Source organism: Meles meles, chromosome 12 (genome assembly GCF_922984935.1).
Source record: "Meles meles chromosome 12, mMelMel3.1 paternal haplotype, whole genome shotgun sequence".
Classification (NCBI taxonomy): domain Eukaryota; kingdom Metazoa; phylum Chordata; class Mammalia; order Carnivora; family Mustelidae; genus Meles; species Meles meles.
The window spans coordinates 48,854,667-48,879,248 of NC_060077.1; the positions used below are offsets into that span (position 1 = coordinate 48,854,667).

Below are 24,582 nucleotides of genomic sequence, written 5' to 3' on the forward strand. Positions count from 1 at the left end.
GGCTTAGCCCCTGTACTAGGAAGGGGTCACTTTATAGGAAGATCAGCAATTTCACTCAACATAACCATTTTATTTCTTTTCTTACACACACACACACACACACAATTAGATGTTGCTCCTTTTAAATCATGTTAGACAACAAAATTCAACCAAATTGTGAATAAGAAATCTATTTGCTTCACAAATTTTTCACGAAATCTTTAGTCACCAAGCATACTTGAAAAATAATGTAAAAATGACCAAGCAATCCCACAGCACTGGAAAAATTAGTCTATACTGTATGCTTGCATCAAGGTCTTGTCTCACTCGCTATATTAGATTCTCATTGATCCTGCTTATCTGCAAAACCTAAAGCGACATAAGAGAAAAGTAGCCGAGAGAAAACAGGAAGTCACATGGCCTTTAAGTCTAAACAAATAAAATTATCCTGTTATTTTAAAGGAAGTAAAAGAAGTTGTAAAAGCAACTTTTAAAAAGAAGATTAAACATTGAGTCAAAATAATTTACAAATATTTCAAGGGAAGAATCTTTAAAAATCTTTTTACATCTTTTAAATATTAGCTTGATTTAATCTTTTATTATGAGTCAGCAATTAAAAATAGGCTTTAAAAAAAAAGCTTTAAACAAAGTATAGGTTTGCATACTTTTTCTTGGTCTTATTTAACTCCACACCTTGTAGCCTGCTGTCACTACCACGCTGCAGGGCTGGAGGAAGGCTAGGGAGGCTAATGCAGTAAGTGAAGGGAGTAAGGGGACAAGACTGATTTGAGGACACAGGCAGGATGGGGATCATATCAGGAGCCTTGAAGGCCCGTTATGGAGTCTCATTTTTATCTCAGTGCAATGAGAAGCCACCACAGGATTTTAGGCAAGGGAATGCAATGAGGTGGCCGTCTACAAAGTGTCATTGTGGGTCGTGTATAAAGAGTAAACTTCAGGAGGGCAAGGTCGGAAGCATGGTAGTTAAGAGGCTGGACAGGAGTGAGAGTGGGTATGCACAGGTGACAGCTCAGTGTGCTGGATGCCGTTTTAAGTGTACGTGTTTATCACAATGAGCTCATGACCCACTTGCAGATGAAGAAATGAGGTACAGAAAAGCGAAGTAACTTTCCAAAGGATATAGGAATTAGTAGAGCCATAATTTATCAAAAGCCTCCAGCCCCACCACCTACCTTTAACCCTATAGTAATAGAACATACATGGCTTTGAGGTATGATTTTAAGACAGAATGAACAAGTTTTGGGCTGGGTTTCATGGATGGGCACATCAATGTCACACACCACTCTGAGGTGTCTGGCTTTAGAAGAGGAAGGAGATGCCATTTACTAAAATGAGGTAAACTCTAGGAGGAGGAGGGAGATGGAAGATCTAAGAGAAAGATCAAAAACTCATTTATTTATCCACCTGATAGTTGAATATATAAATCTCTAACAAGAGGTCAGGGTTAGAGATATAAATTTGGGGACTGTGGTGGTCAGACTAATGGTCCCCCAAACATGTCCATACCCTAACCTCCAGAACCTGTGGGTGTATTACCTTACATGGTAAGAGGACTCTGCAGATGTGGCTGGGACCTTGAGATGGAGAGGTTACCCTGGGTGGGCCCCTTGACATCCCTAAGGTCCTTTAAAAAAGTGAGGGAGAAAAGTCAGAGTCAGAGAGATCATCTGGAAGAAGTCACACTGCTAGCTTTGAGGATGGAGGATGGGGCCTCAAGTCAACAGATGCAGGTGGTCTCTAGAAATTAAAAAAGGCAAGGAAATAGATGCTCCCCCAGAGCCTCCAGAAGAAACAGCTCTAACCAAGACCTTGATTTTAGGACTTCTGACCTCCAGCACTGTAAGAAAATAAATCTGCACTGTTCAAGCACATTCGTGGTAATTTGCTATAGTAGTAACAGGAAACTACTACAGGAATTTTTTTTTTAATTTATTTATTTGACAGAGAGAGATCACAAGTAGGCAGAGAGGCAGGCAGAGAGAGAGGGAAGGAAGCGGCTCCCTGCGGAGCAGAGAGCCCAATGCGGGGCTCGATCCCAGGACCCTGAGATCATGACCTGAGCCGAAGGCAGAGGCTTCAACCCACTGAGCCACCCAGGTGCCCCTACTACAGGAATTTTAAGTTAGTATTTAAAATGATGTGGTATTAAAAGGGAAGGTAGAAAAACAATAACCAAACATCAGTTCTTGAGAAGGTACAAGGAGATGGGTACATGAACAAATGAAGAGGGGATGGCTTTCACTGAGGAGGGACATTTCTTTTTTAACACAGAGGAAGAAGGAAGCAGGAGGGGAGGTTGATGTGCAAAGATTGCAGCGAGGAGATGAAGTCATTCCCAAATGATGGCTTTTATGGTCTCAGTGAATATATGGCTAGGTCATCAGCAGCCCACAGCTTGAACCCGGGACACTGGACTCTAAACCTTAATGCAGTTATACACGCATCAAATGATTTTCAAGATTTCTAGTAGGAAATAGTAGGAGTGGCCACAGAAAGTACTCTGTTCAGGCAAATGCAACACAACTCAGGTGAGTCATTCAGGGCAGGAAGGAGCAAAGGCATGGCACCTGTCCCTCTCTTTCATTTCTACAACCACAGTAGAACATGCTGATTGACCTAGACACTTGCACTCAGGCTCACGACCCTCCTCAACACAGCAAACCATAAAGCAACAAGTACTGCAGACCAGTACTTGGCCAGTGAATTGGCACTTGGGCTGTGTTGTTATTTGCCAGTCCTCACCTGGGGACTACAGTCCTTTTTATCTCTTCCTCCCAGAGGAAATGATCTGGGAGAGTGTTTTGGGTGCTAAAATATGAGAAGCAGAGAGATGACAGTAGCTGCTAAATGTCTATCAAGAAGAGAATGATCAAGAAAACAGTGGTGAATCATATCCCGGACTTTTACACAACCTTTAAAAAGAATGAGCTAGAGTTGTACTACTGAAGGGAAAGATTTCCAAGTTATGTTGTTACATGAAACTGCAGATCCAGAAAGATCATCAGCCACTTCCACTCCTGACTGGCAACAAATGAAGCCGTATGAACATGTACACATACATAGGGGACTGCTTTAAAAAGGCCTGGAAGAGAATGGATCAGCCTGTCAGTAAGAACTTCCAAGGAAGAGTAATGAACAGAAAACTTCACTGAGTAATGCAGGTTCTTTTTTCTTTCTTTCTTTTTTAAGATTTTATTATTTGACAGAAAGAGAGGGAGATCACAAGTAAGCTGAGAGGCTGGCGGGGTGGGGTGGGGTGGGGAGCAGGCTCCTCACTGAGCAGGGAGCCTGATGCGGAGCTCGCTCCTAGGACTCTGAGATCATGACCTGAGCTGAAGGCAGAGGCTTAATCCACTGAGCCACCCAGGCGCCCCCACACGTACTTTCATACTGAATCATTTATAACAATTTTTCTTAACGAACATTAAATTTTTTCTCTTAAAAAAAAAAAAAAAAGACCATAAAAGATGAGCTGAAGTGTCTGGGCTCTTGTATATTCAGACCTCTTTGCATTTAATCCTACGATCCCTCTAGCGACTTTCCCTTTTGGATGCCCCAAACGGAAGGAATACAGAAGATAACACTATTGCACTTGGCACAGGGTAGGTGTGAAAAAATGTTTGTAGCCTCCAATGTCATTCCTCCTCCCTTCCCACTTCTCTCACTCATGTTAAATACTTCCTTTGCCCTGCCACTCATCCCACTGCTTTCAAATCCTAGCTTCACTTTCTCTCCCCAGTGAGTCACTCCTTTCAATAATGCCTTATCTAAGACAACATCATCATCAGTATAATCTTTTCTCTAATGATTCCAAAATCTGCCTATTAAAATTACTTCTCATTCTTTTCATTATATCATACTTCCCACAATAAAGGTCCTATTTCCTCTGATTATCTCACATAACGAATCTCTTTGCCAAAAATCCCACCAATCATTTTCCCTGTCTTAGATGATTACCGTTTTAATTTCCTCAACCCCATCTTCTTTAGTTCTCATTTCTATTACCTCTCACTGTGCTTTCTTTAATCTCCTACTTTGAATGTGGTCCTTTCACTCCTTATCCACCGGGGTCTCCTGCTTTCATGGTCAAGTTCAACAAGAACAGAAATTGCGTATATCCATCTATTCTGTTAAGAACTTGATTTCCTCACATAGGAGAGCTGTTCTCAGCCTCACTCATCTCCAGCCACTCTCTGACACACACCCACCTCAGAAACTCTGAAGTAAATTCTTCAAAGGTCAAAACTGCTTAGTGGGCCATCCCCTCCCAAGTCATTTAGCTCCCCACATACATCTATTTTCGGAGTACCTAGTACGCACCAGGCCCCGTCCTAAACACAGTTTAAACACAAGAACTCATTTAATCCTGACTCAGCCTGTGGAAATGGATATACTTATCCCCATTTTAAATACGTGTCAACACAGAACCTGAGAGATCACAGAACTTGTCCAAGGTCACACAGCTGGCTAATGTCAGAGGCAGGATTCCAATGTAGACAATGGAGTCCATGCACATCAGTTTATCAGGTTTTTGGCATGTACTTCTGAGGCAGAATTAAGCACTTCTCTCTGCTCCAGCCCACCGAGGGGTCACCGCTACTCTGGCACTCAGCATACTATACGCTAACCACATTCCTCAGCTGAACCCTCTGAGGATACAGAGTACTCTCTGATGAAAGAAACTGTCCCCTGCTCTAGGCTGAGACTCGTAACAGCACCCGGAACCAGGAGGTATTTAATGGTCCCTGAATAAAAGAAAAAGAAGTCAAATTCGTTGAGTTTTAGCAGCGCCCCCTCTCCAGCTTAGCATAAGCCGCCAGTGTCGGCAGACTCATTCTCGACTTTCAGGCTCCTGCCTCAATAACACCACACGAAAGGCAGACCGTTTGGGGAGCGGTAGTGCTGCGTCTCAGCTGCCAGGTCCAGGATGCTGCAGGTGACATTGATCCTCAGCAGACATTTAGGTGGTGGGCTTCAGTTCACCAGCACCACTGGTGGCGGGACGCCAGAGTTACCTGACAGCGCATCATAGAACTCGTCCTCACTGAGGATGCTGCGAGGTGGGGAGCCTTCAACCAGAGACCGCTCTAATTCATGATGCTCGGTGGCCAGAGTCTCCAGTGCTTCTGACAAAATTTTGTTTTTTTCTTGCTCCTGTTCCAATTTAAAATTCCTCACCTAGAAGAGAAGAGAGAAACATGAAAAGACTTCAGAGTGGCAGGAGCCACAGTCTTACACATGAATGATGTAAAATTTGCTTTTCATCCAGTTCAACTGCAACATCAGAAATGAAAACAGCCGTGTTATATACACGCATGGATGAATGAGCACACTTACTAAGCCAATTCTATTCTTCCCGTGGGGCCTTTTCTTACAACAGCTCTAGCTAATGAAAACAGATTAGGACTAGCAAATTTGGCTCAAAGGACCAAGATTCTAGTGTAAGAACAGAGGCCGATTCAGGAATCAGATAAAACTTTTTAAAAATAGAGACTCCCTCTCTCATCATTAATCATGAAATTAAGCCACCTTTCGAACAAAATAATTAAAACAATTCTGAGTATTAAAACATGTACATTATGATTGGGCCACCTGGGTGGCTCAGTTGGGTTAAGCATTGAACTCTTGATTTTGGCTCAGGTCACGATCTCAGGGTGGTGGCATCAAGCCCCGAGTTGGGCTCGCACTCAGTGGGAGTCTGCTCTAGATTCTCTCTCCCCCTCTGCCTACCCATCCCACTTGCACTCTCTCTAAATATAATAATAATAATAAAAAATAAAGCATAAGATATAATCCTCCAGCTTACTTTCAAAATAGCTGATATATGAAAGGAAAGAGTGGCCAAGCAATTGACAATTGACTTAATTTTTCAATTCCATATTTTGGTTACGGTTCCATATTTTGCCATGAATTTAGTACACTAATAACAACAATAAAGAGATTATAAGAAAGGCAAAGACTGGTTTCATTTCTCATCTTTTTTTCTTTTAAAGATTTTATTTATTTATTTGACAGAGATCACAAGTAGGCAGAGAAACAGTCAGAGAGAGAGAGGAGGAAGCAGGCCCCCCGCCAAGCAGAGAGCCAGATGCGGGACTCGATCCCGGGACCCTGAGATCATGACCTGAGCTGAAGGCAGAGGCTTAACCCACTGAGCCACCCAGGCGCCCTCATTTCTCATCTTTTAATGAAATGATCAATTCCTCCTACCCAATTCAAGACCATTTCAAACTTCGCAGTTAACGAACACCTCCCAAAATTTAAGCAAGCTGACCCTCCTACAAAACAGCAGGTGCTAGATTTGCTGTGGACAGTTTCACCTGTCTTAATATCAGGACTCTAGGAATCAAAACTATTTTGTAATCTCCCTCAACTTCCAGAATTCCAGAGAAGAGATCTACCGTTACCCACGGTGCAATCTCAGAAGTCTCATGTTCCTTAGCTGCCTCATCTAAAAATTAGATTATTAGATAATAGTGGAATTCTCTATCAGTAGTCAACCATATATATATATATATATATATATTTTTTTTTTTTTACTTTATCAAAGCAGAACCATTCTCAAAAATAACCCCAACACAGGAAGCAGATGTTTCAGAAAGCTGTGCTGGCTGACACTGGGGCAACCAGGAGCACTACAGCTTTCCCTCCCCTTCACCCAAAGTGGGGACTATTCCAACAGTTTGAAAAGCACTGGGCAGGGTAACTCCACAACCTCCCCCAGGCGGAAGCTCTGATGGGTCCTGTGAGCCACAGAACTTGGCCGCTCTCTGAATTAGTCTCTCTGCTGAATCTCACCCTTTCAGACCTCCTGACCCTCCCTGGCACCTTCTCCTCCCTGTGGTTCTGATTCCAGAGTCTTTTGTGGCCCTGAGTTGCTGAGAGCCACACATCAGGTTCAACACGGAGAGCCCTGGACAGAACTTAAAAATACAGCTTTAATGAAATGCTACATTCACAGAAGAAACAGAGTAAAACCTTTATTATCTTGGGAATAGTTCTAGTCCTCAGGCACCTTAGTGTTTATCATTACAGCAATGAGATTATTATTAGAGCTGTGATCATGAAATAAGAATAGCAATAAATGGTAAATCAGCAAGGGCAGACAAAACTGGAAAAAAAGTTAAATACTTCTATAATTACAGTTTTTAAGAAATTGCAAAATACTTGTAAATATTCCTACAATCTACAATTTATCTCCAGAGGAGGAAGTACTCTTATTATGGCTGGAGTCAACTTAAAACAACAACAACAAGAACAACAAACCCAAATTGTTCTCCCTCCATTTCATGGGTAAGACAACTCATTTATCTGTAAACAAGGACTACAAAATTGAGCACAATGTCCAAAATTATCCTTTCTTCAGATGGAAAAGATCCCTACAGCACTGTTAAATATCTAGATTCCAGAAATACCACTGTAGGAGGATCCAAGCTCCTTCAACCCTGCCCACCTGGCTCCCTTTAGCTTTATCCTCATAGCTTTTCAAATATCGAAATGCAAATGCACTGTTAAACTGAACCTTTCAATATACGAATCAACTAAATTAACCCTTCTACTTCACAAATACATTAGTTTTATACCTACATTCATCTAGATCAGAATAGTGGCAAAATAAATGATTGAGGCCCCCAAATACCATGTTCCCTCAACAAAATCTTATTCAAAATCCAATTTACCCCTTTATCCATCTAAAATAAGCACCACTTCATTTCTGCTACTTTGGACATATGTTCTCACTTGTTCTTAAGAGGAGTGAAAAGAGTGGGAAGCAGAAGCAGGAGAAGAAGCTCTCACCACTATTCTAACTCTTACCTTGTTTTTATCTCATTGACCTGACTGCACTTGTCCTTGTTTCAAGCATAACAGGATCTTCTGCACCGAAGATCCCTTCCTCAAAAATTACACACAAAACAACAATTTCTTTCCTCAGGTATAGTGATGTACCTGAGAGTAGGTATATACATCGCAGAAACTACAGTAAAGAGGTCTTCATTGCTTTAGGGAAGCAGCTAAGAACATAATAACTCGATAACCCTGGAACAATGGAATTCCAAATCCTCTGCAATTTCAGTATTTCAGCAACACCAGGGGACAACCTGGCATTTAAAAATTAGTGCAGACGCCCAACATATGTGTTTATAATTACATTAGAACATCTCTAGAATACGGGTGACATTTTTCAAATTAAATATAAAATTCAAATAAATTTACACCCTCAGCCCTCTAACTTTCCCATAACTAAAATTAACATATAACAAAGTGAACGTAAATGTCAAACTTATTAGGAATAATTTAAGGACCAAACCATCACACTCTCTTAATAATAAACATATACATGCTCCACATAAAGCCTTTCCACTCATCGTCTCAAACCACAGCAACACGATCATCTTACATCTTACTCCATTTCATGCTGGCAGGTGGAAATTCACAATGAACACTTCCAAAGTGTTCTTCACACAGTGAGCAGATGCCGGCTGAAGAATCAAGAGTTTTTAAAAACAGTTACGTGCTAGCCAGTGAGCACACATTTTATCTACTCTCATTCTATAAAGTCCCATGTCCCACAGAGGTTAAATTGGGCGGAGACAATAATTACATCTGGCAAAAACACACTACTAAGTGGGGAGTAGGTGATGAGTATTCACAGAATATTGTGTCCAATTACCCAATTACAGGTTAGGTGAGATTCTGGTCTTGATCAGTCTCATAAAACTCTTTCAACTGGCCACACTCCCATCAGCTAAATAGCATTAGCCTTACTCATTATTGGGTTCATGGCTACAATAACAGAATGTTTTCGCTTAACACTGAAATACTCTAGACCTTGAATTTAAAAGATCTAGTTTCATCTCTCAGGTAAGGAATTACATTGACAATTATTTTTGTGGTTATAGGATCAACACTACTTCTTAAGAGATGTGTGCTTTAGATGATTCCCTGCTATGGCCACAGCTGTTACAGTGGGTCTGGTCCTTTAGCGCTGGTAAGGGCTCTTCTGCTCCTGGAAGGCTACCTAACTGTTTTGGTGTACAAGGATGGAGCCCTTGTGTGAATGACAGAGTTACTTCTAAATCCACAGCCAGGCTGAATCACACCCTCATCTCCAGGCCCAGGAAAATTAAGGTCTGATCCCTGTCTGAGGCACGATCAAGTGTAATAATATATATCCTCATGACCACAAGGTATATTTACTTTGTTTTAAAGATTTACAAAGCATCTTTACACACATTACACCTCCAAGTTTTCACAGATTCTAATGCCCTTCCATGCTACCCCATCATGGCCTTCTATGCTCTCCGTGTAATGCATTTCCTTATGTTCCTGAAGGCCTTTCCTTCAGTCCTTTTGAAAAAGGACTTCCTTACTCGAGGGCATTATACTTAACAAAATAAGTCAATCAGAGAGAGACAATTATCATATGATCTCCCTGATATGAGGAAGTGGAGCTGCAACGTGGGAGGCTTGGGGGGGTAGGAAAAGAATAAATGAAACAAGATGGGATCAGGAGGGAGACAAACCATAAGAGACTCTTAATCTCACAAAACAAACTGAGGGTGGCTGGGGGGAGGGGGGCTGGGAGAGGGTGGTGGGTTATGGACATTGGGGAGGGTATGTGCTATCGTGAGTGCTGTGAAGTGTGTAAACTTCACAGACCTGTACCCCTGGGGCTAGTAATACATTATATGTTTATAAAAAAATTTAAAAAAAAATTACTAGCAAACTGAATCTTACAAAACATTAAAAAAATCATTCACCATGATCAAGTGAATTTACTCCTGTGTTGCAAGGGTAGTTCAATATTTGCAAAAGCAACATGATACATCACATTCATAATACAAATCCACTCATGGATTTGACAAAATACAACATCCACTCATGATAAAAATTCTCAACAAGGTAGGTTTAGAGCGAACAAATCTCGAGATAAGAAAGGCTATAGATGAAAAACCCACAGCTAATATCATCCTAAATGGGGAAATAAAAAAAATTATTAAAAAAAAGAAAGAAAGAAAAAGGACTTCCTTATGTTCCTGAAGGCCTTTTCTTTAGTCCTTTTCAAAAACAACTATGCCTCAGTGACCAAAGCGGGATCTGTCTGATAAGAGACTATGGAGATGGTGGGGCGCCTGGGTGGCTCAGTGGGTTGAAGCCTCTGCCTTAGGCTCAGGTATGATCCCAGAGTCCTGGGATCCAGCCCCGGATTGGCCTCTCTGCTCAGCGGGGAGCCTGCTTCCTTCCTCTCTCTCTGCCTACCTCTCTGCCTACCTGTGATCTCTGTCTGTCAAATAAATAAAATCTTAAAAAAAAAAGAGAGACTATGGAGGTGGAGGCAGGATGAGCAAGGCAGTTGTGGTGGGGGAAGAAGGACTGTATAAAGCTTGCAGATGGCCTTAAAATCTTTGGCTTTGATTCTGAGTGAAGGGAAACCGATGGAGGGGTCTGTACAGAGGAGTAAACCTCATCTGATTTACATTTGAATACGATCTCTCTGGCTGACCTTGTGCAGAACCAGGGGGAGGTGAAGAGTAGAATCAACAAGATCTTTTCAGAGGCTGCCGCAGCAGCCCAGGTAGGAGATGTGGAAGAATAACAAAGGTGCCCCTATGTAGTGAGATTCTGAATACTCTTTGTAGGAAGGCCTAAACAATTTGCTGACAGACTGCCTATGTATGAGATACAAAAAAAAAAAAAAAATTAAGGATGATTTCACAGTTCTGGCCTAAGCAACTAAAGATAGAGCCATCATTACCTAAAATGGGAAAGACTGCAGAAGGAACAGGGACAATCGGGAACTTCATTTCGTATATGTTAAGTGTGAGATGCTACCAGACATCCAAGTGTAGGTGTCAAGTAGACATCAAATGAGGTGATCAAGGAAGAGGTCCAGGTTGGAGATAGAACTCTGGGAGTCATCTGCAAAATATATTACAAGCTGTAAGAGTACAAAGAATCATTGAGGGAGAAGGTGAGGCGTAAACAGGAAGAAAACCAAAGACTTACATTTTCTTCTGCTTGGAGAAGTGAAAGAAACAGCACAAGGAAACCAAAAAAGAGAGGAAGAGAGACAGAAGGAATACCAGAAGTGTGTGGTGTCCTGTAAACCTCTGAGAAGTATTTCAAAGAGGAATAAGTGATCAACCATGTCAAACACCAATGATAAAAATAATATGGGAACTAGGAAAAAAGGACCTCTGGATTTGGTGATGAGATCAATGGTGAACTTAACACAAGTAGTTTCAGTGGAGTGTGGAGAGGATGCTGAAGGCAAAGACCTGAGTGGAGTGGGTAAGAAAAATGAGAGAAGGAAACTCAGAGAGTGTGGCCCATTCCTAAGAAGTTTTGCTAAAAGGGAAGAAGACAACTGGAGCACCTGCTGGAAGGGGACAGGAGAGTCAACAAGGCTTTCGTACAGCAGACGACCAGCATGTTTCTGTACTGATCAAAGATTCAATAGAGAGGGGGCTTAAATTAATGATGCAGTAGAGAGAGGAGAGAATTGCTAGAATGAGGTTCTTGAGTTTGCTTAAAATGGGATCTAATCCACAAGTGTACAGTTGGCCCTTGTCAGGGCACGGAAAGTTCATCCTTAGTTTCAAGAGAAAAGGCAGCGTAGATGGGCACAGACTTAGATGGGTAGGTATGGGTAATAAAGTTTTCTCCTAACTGCTTTTGTCTCGACACACATATGCGAAATACAGAGAATAAGAAACAAAGAGGTCATCAACTTACAGATCCCAGCATGTGATGCAGTAAGAAGCCTCTATTCTCTGAACATTATACACAACATAAAAGAGTCTGCCCTGAGATTAAAAATGAGATCATTTCCAAGCCTCCCGAAGCCTCATTCTCACTAACCTGGTCCCCCCAAAACATGACAGCTGTTCATTTTCCTGTCGTTTACAGTCAACCGTCACTGGCTCTTGGCACCGCTAAAAAAATGTCCCTTTCTTACTGGCATTGCCATCTTCCCCAACCCAGCTCAAGCCAAGAGAAAAGGAAATCCCATTGGGAATTACCTCTGTGCCTCTCTGCCCTTAGGTTCTGCCTTGAGAAAGATGATGAGGGCCTGTACTTGGTTGCTGACTTAGTGACATACTCTAGGTAAAACGACCTCAATAGAGCTTGTTAAACTGCTAATAGTTTCTGCTCATAATCTGTAACAGTCAATTATTTCCAAGTATATCTTCAGACATTTAATTCAAGAAGGAATTGGGGGGATAACGGCTACTCCTATGTATAGGACAGAGCTCAATAAACAGGCACTAAAGAAATATCTGGCAAATACGTGGAGGTTTATAAGAGCAAGGTGATAACAATACTTGGAAGAATATAAACTCAGAATATTTAATACTTCTTTTTGTCAGACTGATTTAAAAATAATATCCCAAAGAAATTAAATCAGTAAGACTAGTAACATATACAAACAATAGAACAATGTAGAATTAGTAAATACTTCCACAGTGTACGACCAACAGTAGATTCAATACATATTTATTCCTCTGCCTTGCTCAGTGGTTCTGGCATTTAAAATAATTTGGTATAAGTAAGAGCTCATAAAAATTTTCCAATTGCAAAACTGAATCATTTGACTAGGATTATAACACTTATATAAGGTACATTTACACTAAATTAAAGTTTCCACAAGTATGTTTATGTTCCAGAAATAGCACTTATAGGATTGTATTCCTAAAAGCACTATGCAGATTTCAATGCATAATTTCCTATATATATTATTCTACTTCATACTATAGTGTATTAAAAGTTTCAAAAAGTTTTCATGTATCACGTATACAAAAGAATGCTAAACTGACACATGTAATGGTATATATTAAACACACTTTAAACAACTTTCAATGCAATGTAATCAATTGGTATTGGCTATATAAAAATGGTAAAATTCTAAACCAGCCTATAATAAAGATTCTGAAATTTTTTAAAGTATTTTTTTTAATCATGTCTTTTTAACTCTCCATCAAGTATCCGTTGATAATTAAATTCCCTACTATTCAGAATGGTTCCTGGAACATGCTTAAAAATAAGCACTGAAATTATTTTTAAATAAACATTAAGTTACATAGTAACAAGAGAGGTAAAGGGGCCCTGAAGCAATGCAAAATAATTTTTTTGACTAAAGATGAAGATGTGTGCAAACATTCAAAATCTGAAAGAAGCCATCACCTGCAGGCCTACACTGTGAGAGAAAAAATTTAAGCCTTTCAAGCAGAAGAAAAATGATACCAGATGGAAATATTCATCTATACAAAGTAATGAAGAACACCAGAAATTATAAATATGTGGCTAAAAAGACTTATTTTAAAAAATAATTTTTTGGATATGATCTCTTCAACTAGTATTTATATTTTAAGGTTTATCAAGAAATAATTTAAGTGCAGGACCCTAAGAAGAAATATCCTAAAAATCTCATTATTTTAACTTCAGTATGAGTTTATTCAGGGGGAGAAAAAAAAGGACAATTTCATAAGCATTTGTGTAAACTATGATTCTGTGTACACAGGGCTAATTTTATATTTACTACTGATAAAGTATATGCATAGCATTTTACAGTTTAAAAGGCACTTTTACATACCATTAGTTCATTAAATCCTAACAACTCTATGAGGAATATATGGGGCGGGGAGGTGTGTGTATATATAATCTGAAGATCATCAAGTTTAAGCTCCTTGTCATAGGTTAGCAGAGGAATAAGAACTGAAACCAAGATCTTTTAACTTCAAATCCCATAAGTTTTCCAATCCATGCTGTGGCAAGAACACTGTTGATGGAATTATAAGTCTAGAAGCAGAAGGTTTCACTTTGGCGAGATGGGGCGGGGAGCGGGAGGCAGGGGGCGGCTGTTGTCCAGGAAGGTAATGGTTACTGGTTTGGTGGACCAGGAAAATGGGGGCGGGGTATGCAAAGCAGACTGACCTGGATTACAGCAAAATATTTGTTAAAACCATCACTTGGACCCCCGTCAGTGATTACACCACTGTCAAACAGCAAATTCATAAAAAGCAGATTAGAAACCTGGCTGAATCCATATCCTCCAGCAGAAAGATTTCTCATTACAAGAATGAGTAAATCTGTCCTGTTCAAAACCTGGCTTAGAGCCAAGGTTTTCCATCATAAAGAGTATATCTAGATCAGCTATAGGATCTGTTTGTTTGTTTGTTTTTTTAATTAGAAGGCCCAGTCTTAGCCTAGACCTACTGAATCAAGCCTCCCAAGAATGAATGAGGCTTGTATACTGTTACGGAAGTTGCTAATTTCTCCTACCATCTGGGAGAATCCTAATTTGTTACGTGGCTACATTATTGCCCTCCAGCTCAAAGATTATTTCTCAGTTTCTCTGGCAGCTCAGGCCATATGACTAAGTCCCACCCACGAAGAATGGAAGCATTGTGAGGAACTCACCATATCTCCTTAAAGGAAAGGGCACACTCCAATTTTTCTCTCTGCTCTTTCCTACTGACCATAATTTGATATATGGAATAGCCCCTAACATCTGAAACTGCTATGTCAGGCCCAGACAGGCCCAGACTTCCTACGTCCTATCTACTTTAAGGTGGAAAAAGAGTCCCTAACTTACTTAAGCTAATTATTAGGTGATTTGGAGTTTCCTACTTCTTTAAGGCTAATCCTAACAGTAATACATATAATATTTTTTTTTCCAAAGCACTACAGATCATTCTGATGTGAACCTTGGATAAGAATTAACTGACTTACGGGCGCCTGGGTGGCTCAGTGGATTAAGCCGCTGCCTTCGGCTCGGGTCATGATCTCAGGGTTCTGGGATCGAGCCCCGCATCGGGCTCTCTGCTCCGCGGGGAGCCTGCTTCCTCCTCTCTCTCTGCCTGCCTCTCTACCTGCTTGTGATCTCTCTCTCTCTGTCAAATAAATAAATAAATAAATCTTTAAAAAAAAAAAAGAATTAACTGACTTAGGAGAATTTCCATGTAGTTTAAAAAAAAAAATTGGGGGCACCTGCATGGCTCAGTTGGTTAAGTGACAGCCTTCGGCTTGGGTCATGATCCCAGGGTCCTGGGATGGAGCCCCATGTGGGACTCCCTGGTCTGCGGGGAGCTTACTTCTCCCTCTCTTTCTGCTTGCCACTCCCCTTGCTTGTGCTCTGTCAAATAAGTAAAATCCTAAAAAAATTTTTTTTTTCATTGAACACCTACTACTCTTTCAAAGTAAGTGCTAGGGATACAAAGTACAGAAAGAGATTGGTTAAACCATAGAGAGATTATAGTCTGAGATTATAGTGTGAAAAAGACACTTCACATTCCTATCCTACTCATATGTTAAAAATGCAAATCTAGCATTACTTTTCAAATCTTTTCAGTGGCTCCTTATTGCTTTGGTTAGTCTCCAAACAGAATGTGTGCACCCATGAAATATTTGAAAGTCTTCTATATTTGTCAAAAAAATTATATATACAGATATGATATACCTACACAGGATATATAGAGACTGATGACTGTGTCTTCACATGGTCCACGTTCCACATGGCCAAGGGTAAAGTGCAAGAGGTACAGTACCTTCAGGATATTATGTTAATACTGCAGATTATGAGATTTTGGTTATGAAGATTTATGGACTATATTAACCTCGAAAATACACCCATTATCATACAGGCCACTGCAAAGGAACTTCAGATTAAAGATAAAACTAAGGATGCAGGGCGCCTGGGTGACTCAGTCAGTGAAGCATCTGACTCTTGACTTCAGCGCAGGTTGAGATCTCAGAGTCCTGTAAGTCCTATGTCACACCACGCTCAGCGAGGAGTCTACTTGAGATTCTCTCTCTCTCTCTCTGCCCTTCCCTGCTTGCTCACTCTCTCTCTCTCAAAAAAAAAAAAAAAAAAAAAAAAAAAATCAGTTAACCAGATATGTGTGGGGTCATTGCTGGACTCCCTAATCTGTTGCACCGATTCGTATGTTTTTACAACGTATTAACACCATATTTTCTCAATTCCAACACCATATTTTCTCAATTCCATAACTTTATAGCAAGTGTTGAAATCAGGTAGTCTAAATCCTATAACTCTGTTCTCTTTCAAAATTGGTTTGGCTACTACAGGTCCTTTGCATTTCCATATAAATTTTAGAATCAGTTTGTCAATTTTTACCCCCAAAAAATAAATAAATAAAACAAAAACCCTGCTGGAATTCTTTCTGGGATTACTTTGACTGTATAAACCAATTTGGGGAGACCAGACTTTTTAACAATATTGAGTATTCTGATATAAATAAGAATATCTGTTTATTTTGGACTCTAGTTTCTCTAAATAAATCAAAGAGAACAAAAACAAAAACAAAATCTAACTCTTAATGGATTACAGACCCAAATGTAAAGCTAAAATTAGAACACTTCTGGAAGAAAACACAGGAGAAAGTCTTAGCAACCATGAGCTTGGCAAAGATTTCTTAAATAGGTCACAAAAAGCTACACACACACACACACACACACACACACACACACACACACATATGGAACTTGGACATCATCAATATTAAAACTTTTGCTTTTCAAAAGATAATGTTAAGAGAAAGGCAAGCAAGAGACTGGGAGTCTGGGAGAAAATATTTGTAAATATTTGTAAACCACATATCCAATAAAGGATTTGTATCGAGACTGTATAAGGGAACTCCCATAACTCAGCAACAGAATGACAACATGATTTAAAAATGTGCAAACAACTTGAACAGACATTTCTCTAAACATACAAATGGCCAACAGCATATAAAAAGATGTTCAACACTTTCAGTCATTAGGGAATGCAAATCATTACAATATTGAGCTATCACTTTACACCCACTAGAATGACTTGTTTTTTTAAAGGAAAATAACAGGGGCACCTAGGTGGCAAAGTCAGTTGAGCATCTGACTCTTAGTTTCAGCTCAGGTCGTGATCTCATTTTTATGAGATCCAGCCCCACATCATGCACTCAGCATGGACTCTACTTGAGTTTTCCTCTCCCCATCATGTTCATGCTCTCTCTTTAAAATAAATAAATCTCTTGAAAAATTTAAAGAGGAAAATAACAAGTGTTGACAAGGTTATAGAGAAAATGAAGCCTTGTAAACTGCTCGTGGGGACACAAAACGGTGCACATGCTGTGGGAAACAGTTTGGTGCTTCCTCAGAAAGCTAAACCTAGACCCACCACCTAACCCAGGAAATTTGTTCCTATGCATATTCCCAGAAGAACTGACACATGTTCAAACAAATACCTGTAAAAAATGTTGAAAGCAGCACTATTCCCAACTGCCAAAAGCTAGAAACAACCCAAATGTCCATAAACAAATGAATAAATAAAATGTGTTATATACGTACAATGGGAAACTCTTCAGCTATAAAAAGGAACAAAGTACTGATACGTGCTACTATGTGCATGAAGACTAAAAACAACATGTAAGTGAAAAGCCAGACATCAAAAGTTCACGTATCGGGGCGCCTGGGTGGCTCAGTGGGTTAAGCCGCTGCCTTCAGCTCAGGTCATGATCTCAGGGTCCTGGGATCGAGTCCCGCATCAGGCTCTCTGCTCAGCAGGGAGCCTGCTTCCCTCTCTCTCTCTCTCTCTGGCTGCCTCTCTATCTACTTGTGATCTCTCTCTGTCAAATAAATAAATTAAAAAAAAAAAAAAGTTCACGTATCATTTGATTCATTTATGTGAAATGTTCCAAACAGGAACTCCATAGGGACAAAATAGAGATTAGTCATTTTAGGGGATGGGGAGTGATGGCTTCTTGGGTACAAGGTTCCCTTCTGAAGTGATGAAAACTGTTTTGCAAGGAGACAGAGGTAATGGTTGCACAACACTGTGACTTACTAAATGCCACTGTATTACAACCTCAAAATAGTTTTTATGTTTTGTGAATCCTACTTCAAATTTTTAAAAAATCAAAACAAAACAAAAATAAATAAATAAAAAGCCCCACAAACATTCATTCCCCATATGACCTGCCCATTCTACTTATTCCTATGTATTTACCTAAATGAAATGAAATATTATGTCCATAAGAGACTTGTACACAAATACTAATAGCTCTACCTCCAAGAGCCAAAATCTGGAAACAAACCATATGTCTACCAACAGGGGGAAAAGGTGTGGTACACCATGAAATGGACAACTACTCAGCAATGAAAAGGAACAAACTATCGGTACATGCAACAACATGGATGAATCTCAGAATAATTATGCTGAATTAAAGAAGCCAAACCTCCTACACCTCCAAAAAAGCACAAACTGTATGATTCTATTTACATAAAATTCCAGAAAATGCTTATTGAACCCCAGTGACAGAAAGTTGATCAGTAGTGCCTGTGTATTGGGGGAGGTGGGAAAGTGGGAGCTATTACAAAAGGCAAGAACAAACTTCTGGAAGTAATAGAAGTAGTCTTTATCTTGATTGGGTTGAGGGTTTCACTACTGAAACTTACATCAAAACTAAGTTACACTTTAAATATGTTGTTTACTGTGCATCAGTTATACCTCAATAAAACTGTAAAAACGATAATACTGGGTAAGAGTAAGGGCACAGTAAAAAGACCACTCCTATACTGACAATGAGAGTTAAAATAATTCACTTCTTATGCAGACATGTTTTCAAAGAGTATGTCTGAAAAAGAAAAATATTCACTCTGATACCACTGAGAATAATGTAGGATAGAAAACAGTAATGTATACTGTGTTTGTGTGTTTGCAAATATGCATAAACTAAGATATACCAAAATCCCACCAGTGGTTTGCTGGGCTCTGGTTTTTATAGTCTCTCCATATTTAACAGAAAATAGCTTTCTGTACACTCCTGTGTATCTTCCATATATCTCTCATAACTTTATAATTAGGAAAATATCTTTAAATAGGTCTACTCAAGAATTGATGTTTGCATCAAATTTGCAAAAACTGGCATTTCCTCAAACAGAAAAGGTTTGAAAGGTACTTTCCAACAGTGCAGAATGCATGGCCTTCTGAGGCATCTAGTATGAAAATCCCAACTGAGATTCTGTTAAGCACACTCCTGTCTCATTATGGTTGCAAAGCTTCTACCTAAAAATAGCTCTTATATAATCACTCACCACAGATTTATATATTTTATGTATCCTCGAAATAAATTTCTTTTTTCGAGACAGGCCACAAGAGGTATAAACAATCATTTTTAAAAGCACAGAAGTTTAATCATAATCTAAACAAAGCTTATTTTCAAAAGTTATTCAAGTCCTCTGTAGTTGAGAGTTCTGTTGATGAAAATAACTACAAAATGTTATATATATAGATGTAACACCTACCAAGTCCATTTTAAGTGAATTTTTAAAATTTATATACAGTTTAAAAAAATTTATATACAGGAAAATCCATTTTAAATGTATAGTTCATGAATTTTCACAAATATGTACCCCATGTAACTAGCACCATTTTGAAGATACAGAATATTTCTAGTCTCCCCACCCCCAGTTCTCCTGTGCTCCATTACAGTCACTCTCCTGTTCTCCCCACCTCCAGCCTCAGCAACCACTGCTCTGACTCCTAGAACCATGCTTTAGGTTGGTCTATTCTTGATTTCAAATAAATGGAATCATGTACAGTACAATCTTTTGTGTCTGGCTTCTTTCACTAAGCACAATGTTTTTCAGAATCCCTCACATCGTTGTGAGTACAAGCAGCTTTCTCTGCTGCTGCTGACCATTCCACTACACAGCTAACCCTTGATGTCCAACTCTTTTTTCCAATGCCTTCAGCTCGGTCTCTGGAAATACCTTTCTGTACATGTGGAACATTGTTAAGTCCAGAAAGATCATAACTTTGTTTTTAAAGAATTTTGATGTTTTATTGTTTTACAAAGTCTTTTCATAGTTCTCAACCCAGGACAAAACATAAAACAGAATCACAATTCAGTGGGTTCTAACTCCATCTGAAGACAACATTTTAAATATCTTCAAGCAGTGCTTTCCAAGTTTTCAAGTCCTGGCACAAAGAGAAAACAATCTTTGTAGGGCGCATGGAAGAAACCAAGCACCTGATTTGGGAGTCTGGCTATTCTAAGTTGGAAAGATAATTTATCTTAAGCTCTCTACCCGGGAAGCTCTGCTAAGATTTAAAGAACAGATATTCTTATTTTAAAAACCTACACTGGTTTTTACAGAACAAAAATCTTATGAGCACGTAAGATGAAATCACATCAATATGTAAAACACTGATGAAGCAAACGAAATGATTTGAAAATCCCTAAAGTCCTAAAACAATGAATGTGGCTTATTTTCCCATCAAGTGAAGCACTTAAAATTTTTTTCTGTTCTGGGGGTGCCTGGGTGACTCTGTCGGTTAAGTGTCTGCTTTCAGCTCAGGTCATGATCTCAGGGTGGCATCTCATCGGGCTCTACGCTCAGCAAGGAGTCTCCCTCACCCTCTGCTCCTCCACTGGCTGGTGCTTTTGCTCTAATAATAACATCGTAAAAAAAAAATTTCCTTCTTTTCAAAATCTTAAAAAATTGACCCATGACTATGAACTGGTACCCAAGTTTCCTTTCCAAGCCCAGTATGGTACAACTTCTAAGCAAAGAAGAGTCGTGCTTTTCAAGCCACAAATACTCGCCAACCACCTACACCATGTCAGGCATTACAGGCTGCAGAGGATCGGCAATGAACAGAACAGACAAAAATACCTGCACTCAGAGAACTTATGGTCTACGGGGGGGGGGGGGGGGGGGGGGGGATGTTTAGTGTGTTAGATGATGGAAAACCCTGAAAGCAAAAATGAAGCTGGGAAGGGGAAAGAAAGTCCTGGAGACAGGAGGACCAGAGAACTCAGTGATCAGGTGCCAACTGAATTAAAGGCTGACAAAAGTAAGGGAGAGAACCAGGCAAGAACCTGGGAGAAATGTGTTCCAGGAAGACGAAAAGGGAACATTCTGAGCAGGAAGAGGCTCCCAAGTCTGTGGGACAGGACCACCACCACCCCCCACCCCCCCCACCCCCCGCAGTCCGCAGAACAAAGCAGGAGGGTGCGGGGAGGGTATTAAGCACAAGAGAGGCTGAGAGGTAGGGCAGCAGGGCCCTTCCCATGGGGCGAGACTCTTTCCCTCCAGCTGAATAGAAAGCCAACTGAAAAACGCACGCCATGCTCCGTGCCCAAACTTCACATGGAATATCAGCTTTGTTTCTGGGTGACACAGTTTTAGAAACACAGAGAGATTGCTGAAGAGTACGAAAAGGAAGGATATGGAAAGTCTGACAGTTGAAGGAACTTGGAGATGTCTGGCCTGGGAGAAAAGAATTTACTGCTTGCTCCAAATAACGGAGGTATTGTCACAGGAGACAGAACACACGTTTTTGTGGTGTTGCAGAGTACAGACATGAAGTAAAAGAAAAACAGAAAAAGTTATACCTTAATGGAAGGTTTAACCTTCTAGTATCCTTAGCTTTCCTACAGTGGAATGGGTGATCCTAAGAGAAAATTCATGTATAATAATAATATCATCAGCAGGAAGAGCAGGAGGTAACATCTAGGTGTGTTTACTGTATGTCAAAATCATGATAAATACTTGGCATACTATCTCAAATAATACTCCCACAATCCTGTGAGGTAGGTGTTATTAACAATGATGAAACACAAGCTTACTGAGATTACATGATTGGCCTAGGATCACGTAACTATTAAGTGACAGAGCTGGTATTCAAACCCAGGTCTGTGTGACTCAGGCATCAAGCTCGTAAGGACTGGAGTACACTCCTGCCTATCCATTGATGACAGTGTTCACGAGCATGTAAAATGACTGTCTAGCTGGGCCGGAAGCTGAAGAGAGGAGTCTTACAAATGGAGGAAAATTTGATGACCCTCTAAGATCCTTTTGTGGTTACATTTCCCCCAATTTTCTATCTTATTTTAAAATTTTCCCTTGACTTCAAGATTTATAGAAATTTTGTCCTCCTACATACAGCTAACTATCAAATACTTTCCCTATAGAATATGTTAAATTCCCTGTTCAATTCAAATGCTCAGGTTAATCATTTTCTGGTTTTGATATTTTACTTTATTAGTTCCTATGGACAAGCGAAGGCAGGCTTGACTTTTCTTAAGTATATCAATTTCCTTGTTTCATATTTTATATCTGTGGTGACTCAAATATATCTTAACTTTCATTTTCCTATGCTGACTCTGTAGGCAAGATAAAAAGATCCATTAAGCAATGATATTTCAAAGTATAATGGAAAGGAAACATTTGCTATCTAAAGTACAGAAAGATAAAATAAAGGTAGAATATGGATATTTAGACTTAAACCAAGTCTTAAGTCCAAGGAAACCAAGAATCATCCTTGTTTTGTGCAGCTGTTTTTTCACTAACTGGAGGGAAAAAAAGAAGGGTACACCAGGGAGACTTAGGGGTGTGTGCCTTCCACCACATTTCAACAAGGGCAACCTTTGAATGGTTTGAAAAATAAATGAAAATCATGGCTCTGCAGGGCAATTACAGGACAATGTAGGAAGAGATAGTCTATCAAACCTGGGGTTGACCTTTGGATCAAAAAGTGATTAACTCTAGCTATTGAAAAAATTTTTTCCACATTTCACACCCATTGGGATGGCTGCTATATGGAAACAATGGCAAGAGAAAACAAGTATTGGGTAGGCTGTAGAACAAGTAATATCCTTATGCACTGTTGGTAGAAATGTAAAAATGGTGTTATGAAAAGCAGTATGGCAAGTCCTCAAAAAATGAAAAAGACAACTATCATATGATCCAGAAATTCCACTTCTGAGTCCCTAATCACAGGAACTGAAAGTAGAGACACCAAAACGTACCTGTATACTCCTGTTGATAGCCACACTATTCACAGCGGATAAAAGGCGGAATCAACACAAGTGCAACATCGATGACGGGTGAATGGTGAAGGAAAATGCATATGTACACAAAATGGAGTATCACTCAGCATGAAAGAGAAAGGAAATCTGACACCTGCTACACAACATGGATGAACCCTGAAGGCTTTATGGTAAGTGAGAAGAACACCGGGCACAAAAAGACAGATATTGAGTAATTGCATGGCAGGAGGTTCCTAAAGTAGTCAAAATCATGGAGACAGCAATTTGAATCATGGCTGCCAAGGGCTGGGGGAAGATGAATTGTGGCTGCCAAGAGCTGGGGGAAGATGGGAATGAGGAATTATTGTTTAATGGGTATAGAATTTCAGTTTATATGAAACTACGAGCTGAAACTACAAGATGAAGAGAGTTCTGGAGATGATGGTGGCAATGGCTGCACAACACTGGGAAGGTACCTAATGCCTCTGAACTCTGCGTTTATAAACAGCAATGTTAAATTTTATGCTCTCTGTATTTTACAACAAATAATAAGAAGGAAAACCTTTTTCTTCAACTGGTCAAAAATACATAGAGTTTGATTTGCCTTAGTATGGGGAAAAAAAGGGATCCAATTATAACATTTGCCATATATTTTAACTTAGATCCTTGAAGTTATCTATTACAAAGTCAATTAATATCAAAATGCATATATCTCAACATAAAGTAAAACCACAGTATAAAGTACAAATCTGTCTCTAACACTGTAACAATCATTTATTTAGTATTTACTACTTGCAGAAAAATCCTAAAATAGAATCATCATACTTGAATGGACTCTGGGGCACAATCACATTCAAGTAATTCACATGAGAATGATGTAATCCAGTGATTTTCAACTTGGGAGGCTATGAAAATACAGTTACTGACAGGGCAAGACCTCCAAGCGATGAAGCCTATACAGATACTGTGGACAAGCCACCAACCTGGCTCTGAATTCTCTCAAGGCCAAAACAGAAAGAGAAATACAATTATGCGCTTTTAATTGTCCACAAGGAAAAAAAATTTATCAGTTCTTTAGGGAAAACAAACTCCCTCTTTGCCCTTAGCTCTAATTTTTTTCTTCCAGGGTTATGTATAGGGGATTAAGAGTATTCAAGGGCAAAATAATCAATAATTTCATTAAAGCTATTTTTTGGCGGGGGGGATGCTCCTCAGTAGAAATTGAGGTTGTAATTCCAATTTACAACTCAGCAAGGGCTATTTTTCAGAAAATCAAGAAAGTATATCCCAGGTTGTAGCATTCTGATAGTCTAATTTTAGGATAAAATACAGATTATCCAGAGAAATGGATGAATTCAGTATTTTCTAAAAATGTGGCCTCTATCAAGTAAAGTTTTCACAAAAAGCATTTCCTGCTGAGAGCCTGGAATACAGGTATTCTGTGCAAAATCTGAAGACACTGCAATATTCTTGGCCATCTGCTTATTTCTAAAGCTGGTATCCTTTTGTCAAATTGAGATATTAGCTAGTAGATGGCCACATCAGCTTTGAAACAAGGCAGACTCTCTTCTCTAATGCATGAATTTTCCCCATTCAGGCTGTGTGTGATACAGTGAGGCTGTTCTTCCTAACTAGATTGGACGCAGAATACTGGATTTAGCTCTAAGTGCAGCTCCCACCCACTTAGTTAGCTATGTAGACTTGGGGAAGTAGCTGTCTCTCTCTGCAGGCCTTACGCTCCTCATCTGTAATACAAAGGTGAATGGAC

The 24,582-nt window shown here is 39.7% G+C and overlaps 1 protein-coding gene across 6 annotated transcripts in view; it reads right to left on the bottom strand.

Moving 5' to 3' along the window:
* Window positions 1–24,582, bottom strand: part of OSBPL1A (oxysterol binding protein like 1A) — a 231,211-nt gene that overhangs the window by 95,147 nt on the left and 111,482 nt on the right. For 4 of the 6 annotated variants that reach the window (XM_046024703.1, XM_046024708.1, XM_046024709.1 and 1 more), the window contains one exon: window positions 5,016–5,178. The exons of 1 other annotated variant lie outside the window; for it this stretch is intronic. In XM_046024703.1, coding sequence (XP_045880659.1) covers window positions 5,016–5,178 — 163 coding nt within the window. One more of the 6 variants, XM_046024706.1, reaches the window with a different exon arrangement.